At 48.1% G+C, this 17,042-nt stretch overlaps 1 protein-coding gene across 1 annotated transcript in view; it reads left to right on the top strand.

Annotated features, from left to right (window-relative positions):
• The window catches only part of TNFAIP6 (TNF alpha induced protein 6), a 396,535-nt gene that overhangs the window by 249,019 nt on the left and 130,474 nt on the right, over window positions 1-17,042 (top strand). Inside the window, exon 4 of the mRNA XM_069616489.1 lies at window positions 7,473-7,701. Coding sequence (XP_069472590.1) covers window positions 7,473-7,701 — 229 coding nt within the window. The remainder of the gene's footprint in view (window positions 1-7,472; window positions 7,702-17,042) is intronic.

Below are 17,042 nucleotides of genomic sequence, written 5' to 3'. Positions count from 1 at the left end.
TCCACCCCTCTGCCTTCAAGACTCTGCGGCGGCCTCACCCGTAGTTGCGGGAGCAAGCGAGCGGCACTGCGCCCCCGGCAGACCATTCACTCCTGCACCCCACTGAGCCAGGACTGGTGCGGCATCCGCACACACGGAGCACTTGGGGGCCCCGTCCACGTGGACGACCTGAACCCCCAGAAGTCGGGAGAACCCCGCCACATCGGGAGGAGCATCCTCCCTGCCGCAGACCAACACCCGGCCCTGTATTACAAAACAGGGGCACAAGGAATTGACCAGCACTTCGCCTCCTGATTTAGTAATAGCTGGCGGAAAACCTCTGTAAACAACTTTGACACGTACTAACGGAGCTCCTCAACAGTCACCTCCTGCCACTAAGAAGCCCGCATGACGGGTTACACTCTTCCTACGCCAGTCTTCCGTTGAAATCCACCAAGGGGGCTGCGCTAACAGTGGGGAGCTCGGCGCACGACGAAAACCGCCCCCCCGCCCCGCATTTCTGATCAAGCTCCCCATACAACGAGCTGCGGCCACCCCGGTCCGGGGGTGGGTCCCGGGGGGGGTTCGAGGCACAACTAGACCACCTGCAACCCATTTCCGACGCTTCCATTCTCACAGCCACGATGGGGAAAAACGATAAATCTCAGAGGAAGCTAAACTTTGAGAGTGGCCTGACCCCCAGAGCCCCTCACCACCCAGAAGACCAAGCTTCATCGTCTGTATGCTCTCACCAGGATGCAGTGGCTGAGAACCCCTTTGAAATCAAAGAAATCCTTCTTGACTTAAAAGCAGGCATTGGCAGCCTGAGTAACAAAATGGACGGTCTCGCGTCCAAAGTTGATCTCCTGCAACACCGTATGGACTCCCATGCCGAACGCCTAAACGAGATGGAGCAGAGGGTGTCAAATCTCGATGACAGTTCGGCAACTCTAACTAATAGAGTCTCACAGCTGGAATCGCAAATGAAACTAACCGCTGCCAAGTGCAAGGACCTGGAAGGTCGGTCGAGGAGGAATAATCTACGGATAGTCGGTGTGAGAGAACATCAAACGCAGGAGAAAATGGAAGACTTCGTAGAAGCCCTATGCACCACTCTATTCGGCCGCAAAGCCCTACCCCACCTATTCATAATCGAGAGAGCCCACAGGATTCCCGCAACAAGACCTGCTCCAGGTGCCCCCCCCAGGCCAATAATAGCGAGACTGCTGAACTACAGAGATCGCGACTCCTTGCTCCGCCTCGTCAGAGAAAAAGGCGAATTGAGCCACGACGGGGACAAAATCCATTTTTACCCTGATTTCTCCCCGGCAGTGCAGTCACAAAGGAAAACTTTTGCTAGCGTCAAACAGAGACTCCGCAACAGTCAACTGCCATATTCAATGCTTTATCCAGCACGCTTAAGAGTCCAGCACGAGGGAAAGGTCTAATTTTTCCAAACCCCAGATGAAGCAAATTTGTTCCTGGTCCGTCTAGGTCTCCCGGATCAGAACCAGGCTCGCCCCAGACCGCAAAGAGATAGAATCCCCAGGAATCCTCCTTAAACGGTTTGACATGGCTGGATACAAGACCGGGCACAGCAGCATTGAGTAAGCCAGATCATTTACAGCAGCACAAGTCGGGGCTGGGACACTTGGGAGACCCCAGGTGCCCCCAGCACAGCTACTGTTAAGTTACTGTTAGCCTAAATTGTGTCTGCCCGAGGGGGTGTGGATCTCACGCCTCGGCATGGTGACTCCGCATCATCGCAGGTCAGAAAGTGACCTTTGTCAATTCATATGCTCTGAATGTGGATGGCCCTGACAACTTCGGCTGGGTGTTGACGCAGCTCTCCGCGCTCAACCCGGCTACAATTGTCTGGGGCGGCGACATGAACACGGTCATAGATCATAGATCATCGGTGATGATAGATAGATAGATCATCGGCCGCACAACAACCATCCTCCAAAGCTGGTCTCCAGATAAAAGAAATTTTCAAAGCGTTTCATTTACAGGACACTTGGAGAGTCTCCAATGGGAAAATGCGCGAGTACACCTTTCATTCTGCAGTCCACAATACAAGCTCCCGAATCGACTACTTTTTTACCTCAACAAACAGCCCCCTGGCGAGTGGCCGGTGCCACATCCACCCGAGAACACTCTCAGACCACTCGCCAATCTTCCTTAAGCTCAAGCCAGCTAGCCCCACTCCGCCGCTACAACGTTGGCGCTTCAAACAGGGATCACTGCGGGATGAGGTCTTTGCCTCCGAATTAAGAGAGGAGATTGACGTGTTTTTAGAAGCCAACCTGGGTTCGGTCCCCTCGGCAAGCATAATTTGGGAATCCTTTATATGTTTTATCAGAGGAGTCTGCCTCGCCAAAGAAAATGGCATTCTCAAGCTCATTAGAGGCGAGCTTTCAAACAGCGAAAATAAATTAAAACAGCTCGAAACCCAGAACGCGAACAAAGACAACCCGGAATCTGCAGCAGCTTTGAAGACGGAATTACAGAAATTCAACGATGCAGCGGAACGTGAGGTTAAATTTCTACACCGCACCAGCCAAATCCGCCAATACGGCGAGGGCCAGAAACCAGGAGCTTTACTGGCAAATCTAATTAAGGCTGACAATAAACAGTCCCTAATTGAAAGGATCAGAACTAGGCAAGGGGAAGAGGTCCACACTGATGAAAAGATAGCGGAGGAATTCAGTCTATTCTACCAAGATCTTTACAGTGCCAAGCTACCGAAAGACTCGAACCTCCCCCTGGAATATCTGGAAGACACAGAACTCTACTGGGTCGAACATCAATTGCGTGAACCTCTAAACGAACTAATCTCACAGGAATATATTAAAGCAGCCATAAAGACCCTACCACCCTCCAAAGCACCAGGCCCTGACGGCCTAACGGGAGAATTTTATAAGGCCTTTGCAGAACCTCTGGCTCCATTACTGGCAGCGGTGTACGAGGAAGTGCTAGAGCTTGGGACCCTCCCTCACTCCTCTCGTGAGGCCAATGTCATTCTTTTACACAAATCAGGAAAACCACCAGACGAATGCGCCTCGTATCGCCCGATCTCCCTGCTTAATCTGGACAATAAAATTCTTGCCAAGATCCTGGCGAATAGACTGATGCCCCTGATGCCTGCCCTGGTGCTGGCAGACCAGGCAGGTTTCATACCTGGCCGCAATACGACCTTCGGCATCTGAAGAATGTTTGGAATCATTGAGGCGTTAGACCCTACAGGCCAGGCAATCGCGGTCCTGCTTGATGCAGAAAAAGCATTTGACTCGGTGGAGTGGCCGTTTATGTTCATGGTTCTCACCAGAATGGGGCTGGGGGCCCGCTTTATCAAACTTGTCTCTCTCCTGTACACCAATCCACAAGCTAATATCATAGTGGGCAAGGCAAAATCAGCATCAATAAACCTGCAGCGTGGTACAAGACAAGGATGCCCCATGTCAGCACTAATATTCGCTCTGGTAATGGAGCCACTAGCCTCCAACCTGCGGGAACTACGCCAATAAATGGGACTCACCATCGGCCCACACAAACTCATCGTATCCTTATATGCCGACGACGTGGCACTATTCATAAGGGACCCAGAAGTTAATCTGAACCCGGTCATGCGGGAAGTCATCAGATTCGGGGCGGCCTCCGGATTGAAAACCAATCACTCAAAATCAGTCGTCTTCCCACTGACCCGAGACACAAAACAATTCGCCGACGACTTCGGACTCAAGTGGAGAACCTCCGGGGTTCGCTATCTGGGAATCCAGCTGTCACATAGCCCCACAAGAGGTATTCCGGGACAAATATGAGGAGGTGTTCAAGTCCCTACAGGACAAGGTCACGCGCTGGAAGACGCTCCCATTGACACTCTGGGGCAGAACCTCCTTAGTCAAAATGGTAGTGTTGCCAAAATTACTGTACCTCTTCAACAATATCCCGCTGCTACTACCACAATCCTTCTTGAAAAGGCTGAAAAGCTTGTTCCTGGATTTACTGTGGGCTGGTAGACCAGCCAGAATGGCGTACACAATATTGACGCTCCCCGTGTCCAACGGTGGTCTAGCCCTCCCCGACATGGAAAAATATTTTTGGGCAGCTCAAGCACAGTACCTCAGCCACTGGTATGCAACGCAAACGATTCGCCCTCACGTACAGGTGGAAAGGGCCTTGGCAACTCCCAACTTCCTGACTGCAGTGGTTTTCGGCCAACTTCCCGTTCTCAACCGCACAATGAACGTGATGCTCACAACATACAAGGTCTGGAAGTTGCTAGCAAATAAGCTGGGGGTGCAGATAAGGTACTCTCCCCTCTTGCCGGTCAAGTTTATTCCTGGAATCCCCCTAACATCAGAGAAAGTGTTTCACCAGTGGGTCGACAAGCTACACATACAATCCCTAGGAGACCTATTCACAGAGGAGGGCTTCCTGACTCCTGACCAAGCCAAACAGAAAGGGGGCAACACAGCACTGGACGTGTTCCTCTACTTCCGAACTCGATACACTATGCAGACCCACCTGCCTGGTTTCCCGAGTCAACCACCGACCTGGCAGTTACTGCACGATGTCATTCAAGCACAGGGGGAAGGCAGACTAGTGTCTCAAATTTACAAAGCACTAACTACCGGAACACCCCCCGTCAACACTGGAGCGAAAACTAGATGGGAACGAGCGCTAAATGCAAGTATATCTGAGGTTGATTGGGGCTACATTCTGAATCAGACCCAGAAAATTGCACTTAACTCCCGGCTCAAACTTATCCATTTTAATTTCCTCCACCAAACTTATTATACACCTGAAAAAGCTAATAAACACCATCCCGACATCCAGGCCGAATGCAAGAGATGTGGAACTCTATCAGCGAGCTTCATACACTTGGCATGGGAATGCCCTGAAGTAGCCCCATTCTGGAACCGAGTGTTAGGCACAACAACGGCAATCGTGGGAGAAGCAATACAACCGAGATGCACGTAAGCTATGCTGGGAATGACAAGATTGCTATCCACGCTGTCGAGGAGACTGACCGGAGTTCTACTGACACTAGCTCGCAGGAGAGTTGCCATGGCATGGGGCCGCGGCCCCCCACCTTCCTACACCGCTTGGCGGAAAGACTTACTCTACTATCAGGACCGAGAAGCGGATTTCATAAAACTCCTCCCTCTTCACACGCGCCCGCCCGACACATGGGGCCCGCTGGTATCTTTCCTGATATGTGAAGCTGACACCTCCTCAGAGGGATCATTGGACGCAGGGAACACACCCTGATGCAGTCTTAACCCAGGCCGACAATACTTGCTACAGGGTCGCAGGGGGGCAGAAATGATGCACAATAGGAACTATACAGAGGAGCGGCGAGGGTTAGGGGAGGGACCAGGGGGGGTGGTTTGGGCTCTAGTTGACGGCGCAAAGCTTAAAATCCACCCTAATGTGGGTGTGTATTTGTATGGTGTGTTGAAATACCAAAAATAAAGGTTTTAAAAAAAATAAAAGATGAATATGTGAATGTTATATGGACCATTTGCTCAGTAAAAGGAGTGCCCTACCATACCAAGAGGCTGCCCCTATAAATACTGCTTTAGTTAAGAAGCAATATCCCAATGAAAGCCTTTCTGGCTTCCAGAGCAGCCGATTGTTATGTATTGGGATCATCAATATTATATTCTTTAAACACACTGAAATGGAAAAATATCGACGGAACCAAAGACACTAGCAAAATTAAGAACCATCTCCAACCTACACAGTTGCACTAGCTTCTGCAAAATGGCTGACACTTATATTAGAGCTTTCACCATGATTCACCCTTTCTACGTCAAAAAGAAGCTCATTTATATCAGGGTCCTCCTAGATACTTTTGCAAGTGCTTTGGCAGCGAGTGCAAGACTTCACTTCCCAGTCTTTAAAAGGTAAATATTGATGTGTTATTAGAAAAACAGAATATTCTATTTTTCCCCAATGTTTGTACAAGAATGGACAGACTAAAAGAATATGAACCACGAGTCACAAGGCCATGATTAACAAAGGTGTTCCAATATCCACATTTCTCCCAGGGGTATTTTTTTCTAGTTCAACCCTGCCACACAGCATAACTGCTTCTGAATAACGTGATTAATTAAACACATGAGCAGGTGTCTAGCTGCAGCATCCTGGTATGCTAGGGCACTCCTTTTCTTGAGAAAATGGTCTATATCACATTCACATATTAATTAATCTTTTATAATGCGTGCAATATCTTGCTTCCAAGAACAACGCATTCCCCCTGATCTCTCCTCCTAGCCCATTTCATCCATTAATGCATTTAGTGTACTGTGTATTAAACCTGCTGTAGCATTTCCTCCCTGTCCCTCTTCGTCATACCATTCCCTACATAGAAACACCATCACTGTCTTGTGGCCAATGCTGGATTTGACTTTATGGACTTCATTGATTCACGGTGTGTCACCCTTTCTAATGGTGGCTCTGAATCATGCTGTATCCAGGCTTGCAACATTATGTGTTACTACTGACTTCTGCAATTGTATTTGCTCTCCCCTTTTGCTTCCCCACTCTTTTGACTGCTTACTCTCTTATCTCTCCTTCTCTCCCTTCTCCCTTTCGTATCTCCTCCCCTCCTCCCCTTACTTTCTTCTATGCACTTACTACGCATACTCTATCAGAATTGTCCCTGGACCTAGTATCATAGCAACCTCGTCTGTCTCCCCTACTTACTTGTCCCCCACCTCCCTCCAGCACTATCTGAAATGTCATCAGGCCTAGTACGATAGTTGCTTGTTTTGTTCCTCCCCTCTTTTTCTGCACCCCTCTCCCTCACTTTTTGTTTTCTACGGCTCTACCAGAAAGTCGTCAGGCCTGGTACGGTAGTCGCCTGTCTGTTTCCATTTCCTTCCCACTCTCCCCCTCCCTTCCTTATCTATGTTTTAGCTCTTGAACTATCTGAAATGTCATCAGGCCGAGTACAATAGTTAATTTCACATCCTTACTGTTCATGGCCTGTAAGAATGTAATTGTATTTTCCCTTGGCTTGAAGCGCTTTGAAACACATTGTGTATAGGGGCTATATAAATAAACTATCATATCATATCCGCCTTCCTCCCAGTCATTCATAAATATTTGTAACTTTAAACCTTTATCTGTGATCATGCCCTCTCCCCATCCCCATAAATGGAGACCACTGTGCGCTCTGAGGCATTCGGGTATGCAAACTCAACTATATGAAAACATGGAGATGGAACATAACGGAACATAATGTGGATCGGTGGCTTGTTGGAAATAAAATGTTTCTGCAATAATTGAAATATTATTGATATTATTGATATTTTGAAGCTAAAAACGCAGTTATATTACTGCATGAAACCAAACTACAGAATGTGCAACCGGAAGTAATGTATACAAAAGAAAAACGGCCATTATTTAGCAATTTAATCTTTAATCTTTCATCTTTAATTGTTCAGAAAGGAAATGGTTCACTAAATCTTTTTTTTTTTCAGCAAAAGAATGTGGTGGAGTCCTGACGGAACAAAAACGCATTATTAAAAGTCCAGGTTATCCCGAGGAATACGAAAATGAGCAAATCTGCTATTGGCACATCCGGCTCAACTATGGGCAGCGCGTTCATATACGCTTCCTGGAGTTTGATGTTGAAGACGACACTTCCTGTTTGTCCGATTACTTGGAAATATATGACAGTTATGATGATATTCATGGCCTTTTAGACAGGTAATGTCAACTAGAAAGAAACAAATATTGATTCCAAAATAAGCCATTTTGGGGGAGTGGGTTGACGTTGAGATTGTATGATATACACAATAAATGTGCATGAGAAAAAAATCGCGTAGTGAGACACACACTCAGTTCAGGTTATTTGCAGGTTGTTAATGCAATTCAGAAAACTCCACTGGATGTTTACAATTCGGTGAATACTTTGTGCCTGATCGAGTTAGCCCCAATGTTTACATTGGGCAACATGCAGTTCGCAATTAATGTTAAAAGGGAATTCCATGCACCTTCCACTCAAATAATAATTTGAACAATGTCTTTTTTCCCAGGTCACAAGTAGGCCATAACATCTGGGGGGAACAGGGAACACCTTGGGGACTTGGGCGGGGAGAGGCAGGAATTGCCTGCTCGCCGATACTCCTTTACATCTTTCCCCGTCACTGACATATGCAGTAGATTGTACAGGAGCTTACCCAAATGTATGGAAATACTTTGGTCTTAATAATATTCCCCCCACAGGCCTTGTTTTTCTCTTACACTTCAGTTGGTGTGTTGATCCGTTTCACTTCTTGTGTTTCTCCAGGTCTCCCAGCGATGGACCTTTTGAGAGATCTTTTATACTGCTCTCACCTGCGCTTTATGTGCAGATGCTTTATGGCGTTTCGCCAACCCATCCTATCCTATTCCACTTGAACCCTCAATGATGGAACATGAGTGTGCCCCTTTACAGCAGAGTATGAGCTGCAATCATACCTTTGGCACCAGGGTATTCACTGGATTTACATGGATAGCGGAACAAGTGCTGTTGTGAATCAAGAGGCTCTGCTTTATTTTTATCTGGGTCATCCAGATGGCTTATGGTGGCCTCTATTAAAACGTATCTAAAACTCATTATTCAGCTTGTGGTGGGTACCAGAAATTCAGTTGCATCCCTATTTTAAAACAAGCGTTGGCACTGCTGATCTGTTCTCTTGGCACTGTGCACCTGGCCACCCTCTGTCCCCTGGGCCAGGTACCTGCTCACCCTGCCACCCTCCTGCACTGCCTCCTGGCCACCCCTCGCACTGGAGTCTGTATCTGTACCCATACAGTCCCCCACCCCACATTTCTTCTTTTTATGCACTTATCAGACTTACCCAGTCTGCTGGCGTAAACACAGCACTTGCCACTTGCTGGCTGCACTACCACTGTTTATTGCCTCAATTATCTATCTATTTATTTTTATTTATTATTATTTATCTGTTTCTCCTCTGCCCCGCACTCTCCACTCTGCCCCTTCCATGCACTTTTCCCCTTTCCCTTTCCCATGCACTTGCGCTTGCGCGTTCTCAATGTCACTGGGCCTAGTAAGATCGTTGTTGTGTTCTCCACTGTTTCCCCTCCCTTGCCTTGTCGCGCTCTGAAACATATGTGTTTGAGCGCGATACAAATAAAATATCATATCATATCATAACACCAACCGTTTGGGTTTTAATGTAGGCATTGAAAAGGCATTTGCCAGGCACCGCCATAGTGGTATTAGGTACCCTCTGATGGTGGCAGCTGCAAAATGGTGCAAGTACCTGGACATTTAATGGCAGTGCCTGGCAAATGTCCAATACATATACACAAGCAAACACATGCCATTGCTGGTTTTTAGCAGGAATTCAGTGAAGGAAATGCAAAGTGCTAATAGAGTGGCTGAAGGCATCCCTGGATAAGACATTTGTATTACACCAGTAGTATATTCCCAGCTCCAATTAAGTTATTAACTACACAGAGCTTTGTAGTATGATATGATATGGCATTTATAACACACCTAAGTGTTTCAAGCGCGATGAGGCAAGGGAGGGGGACAGAGGGAAGATAGACAACAATCCTACTAGGCCAGGTGTCATTCGGATTGTACAAGTGCATGGGAAGGGGAAGGTGGAAAGTGCCGAGGGGGTGGGAAGAGGGGACAGTGCAGTACATGGGATAATAGGATAAATAAACAAAGTAAAACTAAGGCCAGCAGGTGGCAAATGCAAGGGTAAGTGCAGACAACAGGTGTCAAGTGCTGGTAGTGGGAATGTAGGGATACAGAAAACAGTCCCCAAGTGCAGGGGTTGCCAGGAAGGCAGTGCAGGAGTTCGACTGGTGGGAGAGGGGTCCTGGGTCCGTGATCAGAGGGTGGCCAGGTAACCAGCGCAGTTTCAGTATCAGCCAGGAAGTCAGCAGAGAAGAGGAGGAGAAAAAGGAGAAGCAAAGAGAAAGGTTTTGAGATGCTTCCGGAACCAAAGATGATTCTCATCAAGTTTCAGGGAGGCTGTTCCAGAGGGAGGGCCCAGCCGAAGAAAGAGATCTACCACCAACTCGTTGCTTGGAGGAGCATCTGATCCTGAGGGAGTTGGAGGCGGATGAGCGAAGAGCTTGAGAAGGAAGATATTTAGGAAGAGAGAGTTGAAGGTATTGAGGCCCCAGGGCCCACAAGGCCTTATGGACAATGCAGAGGGTTTTGAACTTAATCCTCACAGCCACTGGGAGCCAATGCAGAGATTTCAGTCCTGGAGAGATACAATCCCTGGGCTTGAGCCCACGGACAAGTCTCGCAATCCTGTTCTGGATGAGTTGCAGAGGGCGTAGAGTAGCAGGCAGATTTAGAAAGAGGCTGTTGCAACAGTCCTGCCTAGAGAGAACCAGAGCTCTGGAGACAGTGAGCTTCTGGGGGAAGGAGATAAATGGAAGAATCTGAGGAGGTGCAGCTGGTAGTGAGACTTCTTAGAGACATCAGAGATGTGATGAGAGAAGGAGAGTGTGGAGTCGAAGATGACGCCAGGGTTTTTGGCCTCACAGGTGGGAGCAGGAAGAGGGCCGAGAGAGGCCAGCCAGAGAGTGACTGGAAAGGAGGGAGCGGGTGTGCCGATGAGGCGAATCTCAGTCTTACTGGCATTAAGGCAGAGATCATTGGCACCACACCACTCCTGTATGGCGGGCAGACAGTCAGAGATGAGAGAGGGAGAAGAGGTGGCTGAAGGTAGCCTGAAAGTGAGCTGAGTGTCATCCGCATAGCACTGGAAGATGGGGCAGAGCTCGGCAATGCGGTGAGCAAGAAGTGCCAGGTATTGGTTGAAGAGCCAGGGAGAGAGGTTAGACCCCTGGGGAACACCACATGTAGAGATAGAGATAGAGATAGAGATAGTGGAGAGGAAGGACCCAAGTTGAACCTGGGAGGGTCGATCAGAAAGGAAAGAAGTCAGCCACGCCAGGGCCTGACCGGTGATCGCCAGGCTATCATGGAGATGGTTGAGCAGGATGGCATGTTTGACTGTGTCAAAGGCAGAAGAGAGATCAAGTAAGATGAGGACACAGGGGGTGTTGGAATCAAGGTTGGAGAGCAGGTCTTCACGGATGTTCAGGAGAGCAGTTTCCGTGCTTCTGGCAGCTCTGAAGCCAGACTGATTATCATGGAGACAACCAACACATTCAGTGTGAAGATTGAGCTGGGAGATGGCCAGCTTTTCCAACAGTTTGCCCAGGAAAGGAGTGATGGAGATTGGGCAATAGTTAGCCGGGCAAGACGGGTCGGCAGAGGGTTTCTTAAGGAGAGGGTGCACAAGGGAGTGCTTCAGGGTTGAAGGGAAGACTCCAGTGGCGAAGGAGTGGTTGCAGAAGTCGGCCAGGGCAGGAGCCAGGGAGTCAATGTCGTCCTTGGTGGCTTTGGAGGAACAGGGATGAATCTGTTTTGATGAGACTTTCATAGATCGGACTTGTTTAGAAACCTTGTCTGGGGAGAACAGGGGAAAGACAAAGAAGGAGGGGGCGAGGTGGCCGAAGAAGGGTCAGAGAAAGAGCAGGGAGCAGAGGGAGGAAGGGGAGAGGAGGAGAGAGAGGACAGGATGTCCTGAGTTTTAGAGATGAAATGAGAAGCCAGTGCCGTGCCGTGCAAACATCCCTACGTCAATGGCTTTATCTAAACCTGAAGCACATTCTATGCCATTTCTGCCCTACACCACTCTCCCTGTGTTCTGGTCTTTCCTGAACCCCTCTCTCCCCTGCACACACTTGTCACCCCGTGCTGCAAACCATCCCCATCTTTCATCTGCACTCCGTTCTTGTTCCCATCTCTCTGCTCCCTTGCTCCTCTCTTTTTCTGACCTCTGCACGCTTTCAACCCTTTTTCACTTTGCATTCCCCCACTCTACTGCACCCCAGTCCCTCACTTTCCATTCCCCCATGGCCAGAACCCCACAACTCTCATCTGTACACTTACTCAGCACTTTCTCCTCAGTCTTCAGAGCACCCTCGATATCCTTGGGCGCTTTTCTACAACTATTAGTCATGCTCCATTGTCGTACCTCATTTTGGGGTCTTCTGCAGGTCACTGTCAAGGCAAGGCCCAGCCAGTGCTGTGCACACATGCTTGTATTTATTATTTACACTATAATGCTGCTTGCCGGAAGCTGCTCCCCCCATACCGCACTGGTCTGAGACCACATGTTTGCCTCACCTGCACTGTATGCAGTGTCAGTATACATACAGTCATCGCTCTGTGGGAATGAAGTCCAGGTATGGACCCAGCAGGGTGTTGAGGGGAGCAAGGGGGTAATGGAGATTATAAACCACTTGAACTTCCATAAGCTAGTGCACTGTTTTGGATGTGCTAAGGGAACAGAAAGGAAGATGGCAACATGCTTCTTCTCACAGCAACAGCATTAATACTGCATATACCATAGGGACCCTTGGGAGCTCTGGGAGGCAAACACACAACATAAGGGAAAGGAAACTGCAATGGAGCATGGACAGGAATGTGCACTGGCACGCAGATCCATGGGGGAAAGAGGCCTGCTAACAAGGCCATACAGTGATGTCTCGGGTCACTGTCACCAGTTAAGTAGCAGTAGTTAAGTGACTGGCCTGCACTTATGTTCGGGGTTTTGAGCTGTGGGGTCAGGTCTTTGTAGTATTTACACATTAGCCTGCAGTGCAGGTCTAAGTAATTTCTAATTTCTGCATTCATGTAATACAGACTATTCTTTGTAGTCGACTCGATTTCCAAACTGTCATCTCCCTATCATGGCTTTTTAATTCACACAAGGTGCAAGTGGTGTGGCGGTGGTGGTGCTCTGACCTCACACTACACTTATGGTTCCTAAATTCGAATTCGAGCTCTGCAGAGCCTAAAGAAGCTCCCCCCTGGACCCGGGCCAACCGCTCTCTTCAACGCACACCTCCCCTCAGCCACCACAGTACCGTAGTTGGGTTCAACTGCTTCAAATGAATCCACAGATGTGTGAGCACATCCCATTGCTCCGGGTACAGGCTGAGGCAACTTGCATTTCACACCCACTTTTGTGGTCCTCACGAATGCCCTCATTATCGGGAAGACCACACTGCACAATGCACCCCATTACGAGCTTCAACATGAACAAATAGCTTCATTTTCCAAACAATGGAGACCTTCCCAGAATAGCGCCCTGCGGCGACCTACAAAGAGTTCCACCAGTGGGTAAAAATCAGTAAATAATGAATCCCACTGAGCTGGGGGCTTTTTTAAGTAGTCGCGTAGGTTTGCGATGCACTCGTGAGCAGGTTGCGCAACACAGGGGTCTTGGGTATTGATTTATCATTTATGTTCTGTAATGGGGCCATGCGAAACTTGAACAGTGCATGCAGCACATCAGGGAAGTATGTATTTTGCTCATCGTTTAAAAGTGCACTTGTGTGCTGTTGGGTCACCTGCATGCAATTTGAAACCTTCACGGGGCATGGGGCGAAGCCTGTCTTTTCCTGTTATCATGAAATAAAACAAGGGTTCGACCCTCAGGTTTTTCAATGGATCAGTTTTCAACGCACTGCACGTGTTTAGAAACTGTATAAATGTGACATTGGCACATTCCCCCTAATAAATCCTCCCTATGCCGGCCTGCACTGCACCTGAGAGAGGGGAGCCATTTCATGTACCTTAAGTACGGTAGCTGAGGTCTCAGGAAGTCCAGTCGCACTCTGTCTCCCTCGATATTAACACACACTGTCAGTCAGTCACTCTCAGCAGGAGCACGCGTCGCTGCCTGGCTTATCCTTCGTTCTGGAAGCTGAGGCTGGGCAGCAGCGCACTGCACAGGGGCACGTGCATTTCCCCGGCCTGGGCACGTTCCAAATGCACAGGCGCGGGGCACGCATGAGCAAGCAGCAGAAGTTCTTGTTTTAGCCCGTTGCTGCAGACAGTCTGAAGTTAACTTGTACTTTTGCACACATGACCAGGGATGACATTTCACCAAAATGCCTGGGGTAGCAGAAGTGACATCACACAGTCCTTGACCAGGAAGTAATGTCATTTGACCCCACCCTGTAGTGATATCGCGGGAAGCGATGGAACTCAACCTTGCACCCCTTGACAAAACAGGAAGTGGCATCACAGCATTGTTCCTAAGTACACTACGAAAAATATGTTTAAGATATCACTATAATGTGATGTACATTTCATACAAGAATGGATCGCCATATGTATCGTTTGGATCAGTGTGTATAGACCCATATTAGCAAATTACTGTGAATGCAAGCAGACGTCCATGGCCAAATGATAACAATGTGTTATTAAATCACACTTAAGCTTAAGCGCTTTATATAGAAAAAAATACACCCAATATCACACAACCTGTGTTGGTACTCATTTATCAAACTCAGAAGGATGAAAGGCTGAGTTGAGGTGTTTAAGAACAGACTAAACTCACCCCTTAAAGTGTGCCTGAAATTAACCTTTAATGAGTCTAGCAATTATTGTATAGAATTCCAGAAAGACATATTATTTGGTTTTCCTATTCTTTCTTATTTAGGGTCAGTGCTGAAAGTGTTAGACTTGTGGCACCCGTGTTCTTTTTTTGTCTTCTTTTTTTTAGAGGCCTGGACAAGAAAGCCAGCCACTCCAGGGGTAAAGAGCCACATGGTGCTGGTCACAGCCGAGGAACTTGCATTACAAAAATAAAAAAGGACACTTTTTTTTCAATTCTTTTAGGGGTTTAGGGGTAGCAAGGGAGACCACAGGGGTAGCAAGGGAGACCCCTAAATGACGTCCCTGCGCATGCCATCTGCAGTCTGTTTTACATGCTGAAGTGACACAAATTCTGGGGGGGATAAATGACATTATATACCCCCACTTAATATTTTGGGGGGGGATTTGTCCCCTCTGTGCCCCCATGTCCTACGCCCATGGTCACACACATTTGTGTGTCAATATGCACATGTTTTTTGTTGAATTCCATTATAGTCCTATTGGCAGTGCTTTAAGTGGGCCGTCGCTAACTGGCCCGCAGTACCTGCACTTCTTATTTGTGGCCATAATGAGGGCCAGGACTTCTCATAGCTTGAAGAGAGTACTGGTACTCATTGCCACAGTCCCTTATTTCCTTGACTCAGCTCGGTTCGTCTCTCACTTTTTCTCCTGTTAATGGTAAAAGTGCAGGAAAGCACAGCAGCTCCCACGGATGTTTCCATTTGTGTCAACAAAACATTGCAATCAGGGTGATCAGAGGTTGATAGGCCAGGCACAAGGGTGCCTTATGAAGGATTGCTACCTCCACGTCCCTCTCTTCCTCGTCCCAGTCCATTACTCTTTGAAGTAGTTGGCCTTCAACCTAATCTCCTATAGCCAAGCTTTTTTTTAACTCTCTCCTCACTTCCTCCTCCGCGGGTACAAACATGGAGCCTCACCTAAATGAATCCTGTTTGTTTGGCTTCGTTGCAGCCTCCTATAGTAGGCAGCAGTCCAGGTAAAAGCTCAAAGCCATTATTAGGGAGACGATAAGGAGAACTCCCCAGTCAACTCAGGCACCCTTCCTCTTCCTCCAGCACCAGAAGTTTCATAGATGAATCAGAACTTTCTGGTCAGGATTCTGAGCCACGAGGCAAATACTTGAACCAGGAGGTGGCTGGCAAGATTGTGGGGCATGTGGCAGCATGCATGCTGTTCACAAAGGCTGGGGCTGCTATACTGCACCCTAAACCAATGGTGAGGCAGTTCAAGAAGACAGTGAAGAAGGGCCTCCCACTGATCGATGACATTATGGACAAGTTATTGGCTGAATGGAAGGAACCGGACAGGCTATCCATGCCCAGGTATATGGGTAAGCTCTATCCATTGAGAAAGGAGGAAGCTTTGTTATCATTGGCAATGGAAATGGACTCTCTACTCTCAAGTTTCACAGGCAGAATTATTCTACATCCCACCTGTCCCTTTGTTCTTCCACGTATGCCTCATACGCTGCTCGGGTCCTGTTGGAAGACTTCCAGGAACTTTACTGTAGAGTGTAGGAAGGGCTGGAGTGCTTGGCCCTGCTGGAGATCATGCATCCACAAGGTGTGTTTCCTTCTGACCTTGCGTAAAATGGGGCCTGGGCAGCCAAAATTGCAATAGGGACTATGATTGAGAGCAGGAGGTTCATCCACATAAAAAACTGGCAAACCAAGAACTCCCAGAAGAACGTGGCACTATGCCTTTCCTTTATGATAGGTTATTTATAATGCGCTTAATATCCAAAGGTTTCGAAGCGCGAACCTGGGAATCGAACCTGCATTGCTTGGTCGTCTTGCTTTCAAGCGAGCACGCTGCCCCTGAGCTATCCTCCCAAGACAAGGGGCGAAAACTCTTCGGACATGAGCTAAAAAAAAGGTGCACCAGGTGTGTGAGCAGAAAAAGCATGCAGGTACCCGCAGAAAGAAGAAGCCTTCAACTTCCAGAACTGTCTTTACTTCTGGAAGGTACAGGTTGTTGCACAAAGGAGCAGGTTCTTCTAGGTTCTCTTTCAGAACCTCACTTTTCAGAAATAGACGACAGACGCCTCTCCCCCCAAGACGGCCGGCTCCTGACCGGCGGCATCCTCCCTGGAGATACCAGTCTGAGGAAGGATCTATCTCTTCAGTAATACCTCGACTCATTTCATTAATTCAAGATTCCTGTGTGTGGAGCATTGTGGCGGACAAATAACAAATACAATTCTAAACTGTCTCCAGAGCGACAGGAGTGATAGAGATTCTTTGGCCTCTGGTTGTCATCAAAAGGGCCTGTTTGAATACAGCGATCCAGAGTCTGTTGCAAAAGAACGCAATTCAGCCAGTACCATGGGCAGTCCACAGGCATGGGTATTACTGCAGGGTGTTCCTCATGCCAAAAGTATCAGGTGGTTTACGGCTGGTGATAAACCTGAAATGGGTCAACAGGTATATCAGCAATTTATCCTTTCGGATGGACACACTGCAGAAGATCACACCCTTAGTCTCAAAGGGGGATTGGTTAGCATCAACGGATCTGGACAACGCTTACCTACATGTTTCGATTAATCCATCAAGTATTAGTTTCCTCTGGTTCAGTGTGGTGGTGCGGCACT

This window comes from Ambystoma mexicanum, chromosome 9, assembly GCF_040938575.1.
Source record: "Ambystoma mexicanum isolate Mex_15411 chromosome 9, UKY_AmexF1_1, whole genome shotgun sequence".
NCBI classification, from domain to species: domain Eukaryota; kingdom Metazoa; phylum Chordata; class Amphibia; order Caudata; family Ambystomatidae; genus Ambystoma; species Ambystoma mexicanum.
Note: the sequence above shows the minus strand (reverse complement) of the source record. Positions and strands in the feature narration are given on the sequence as shown.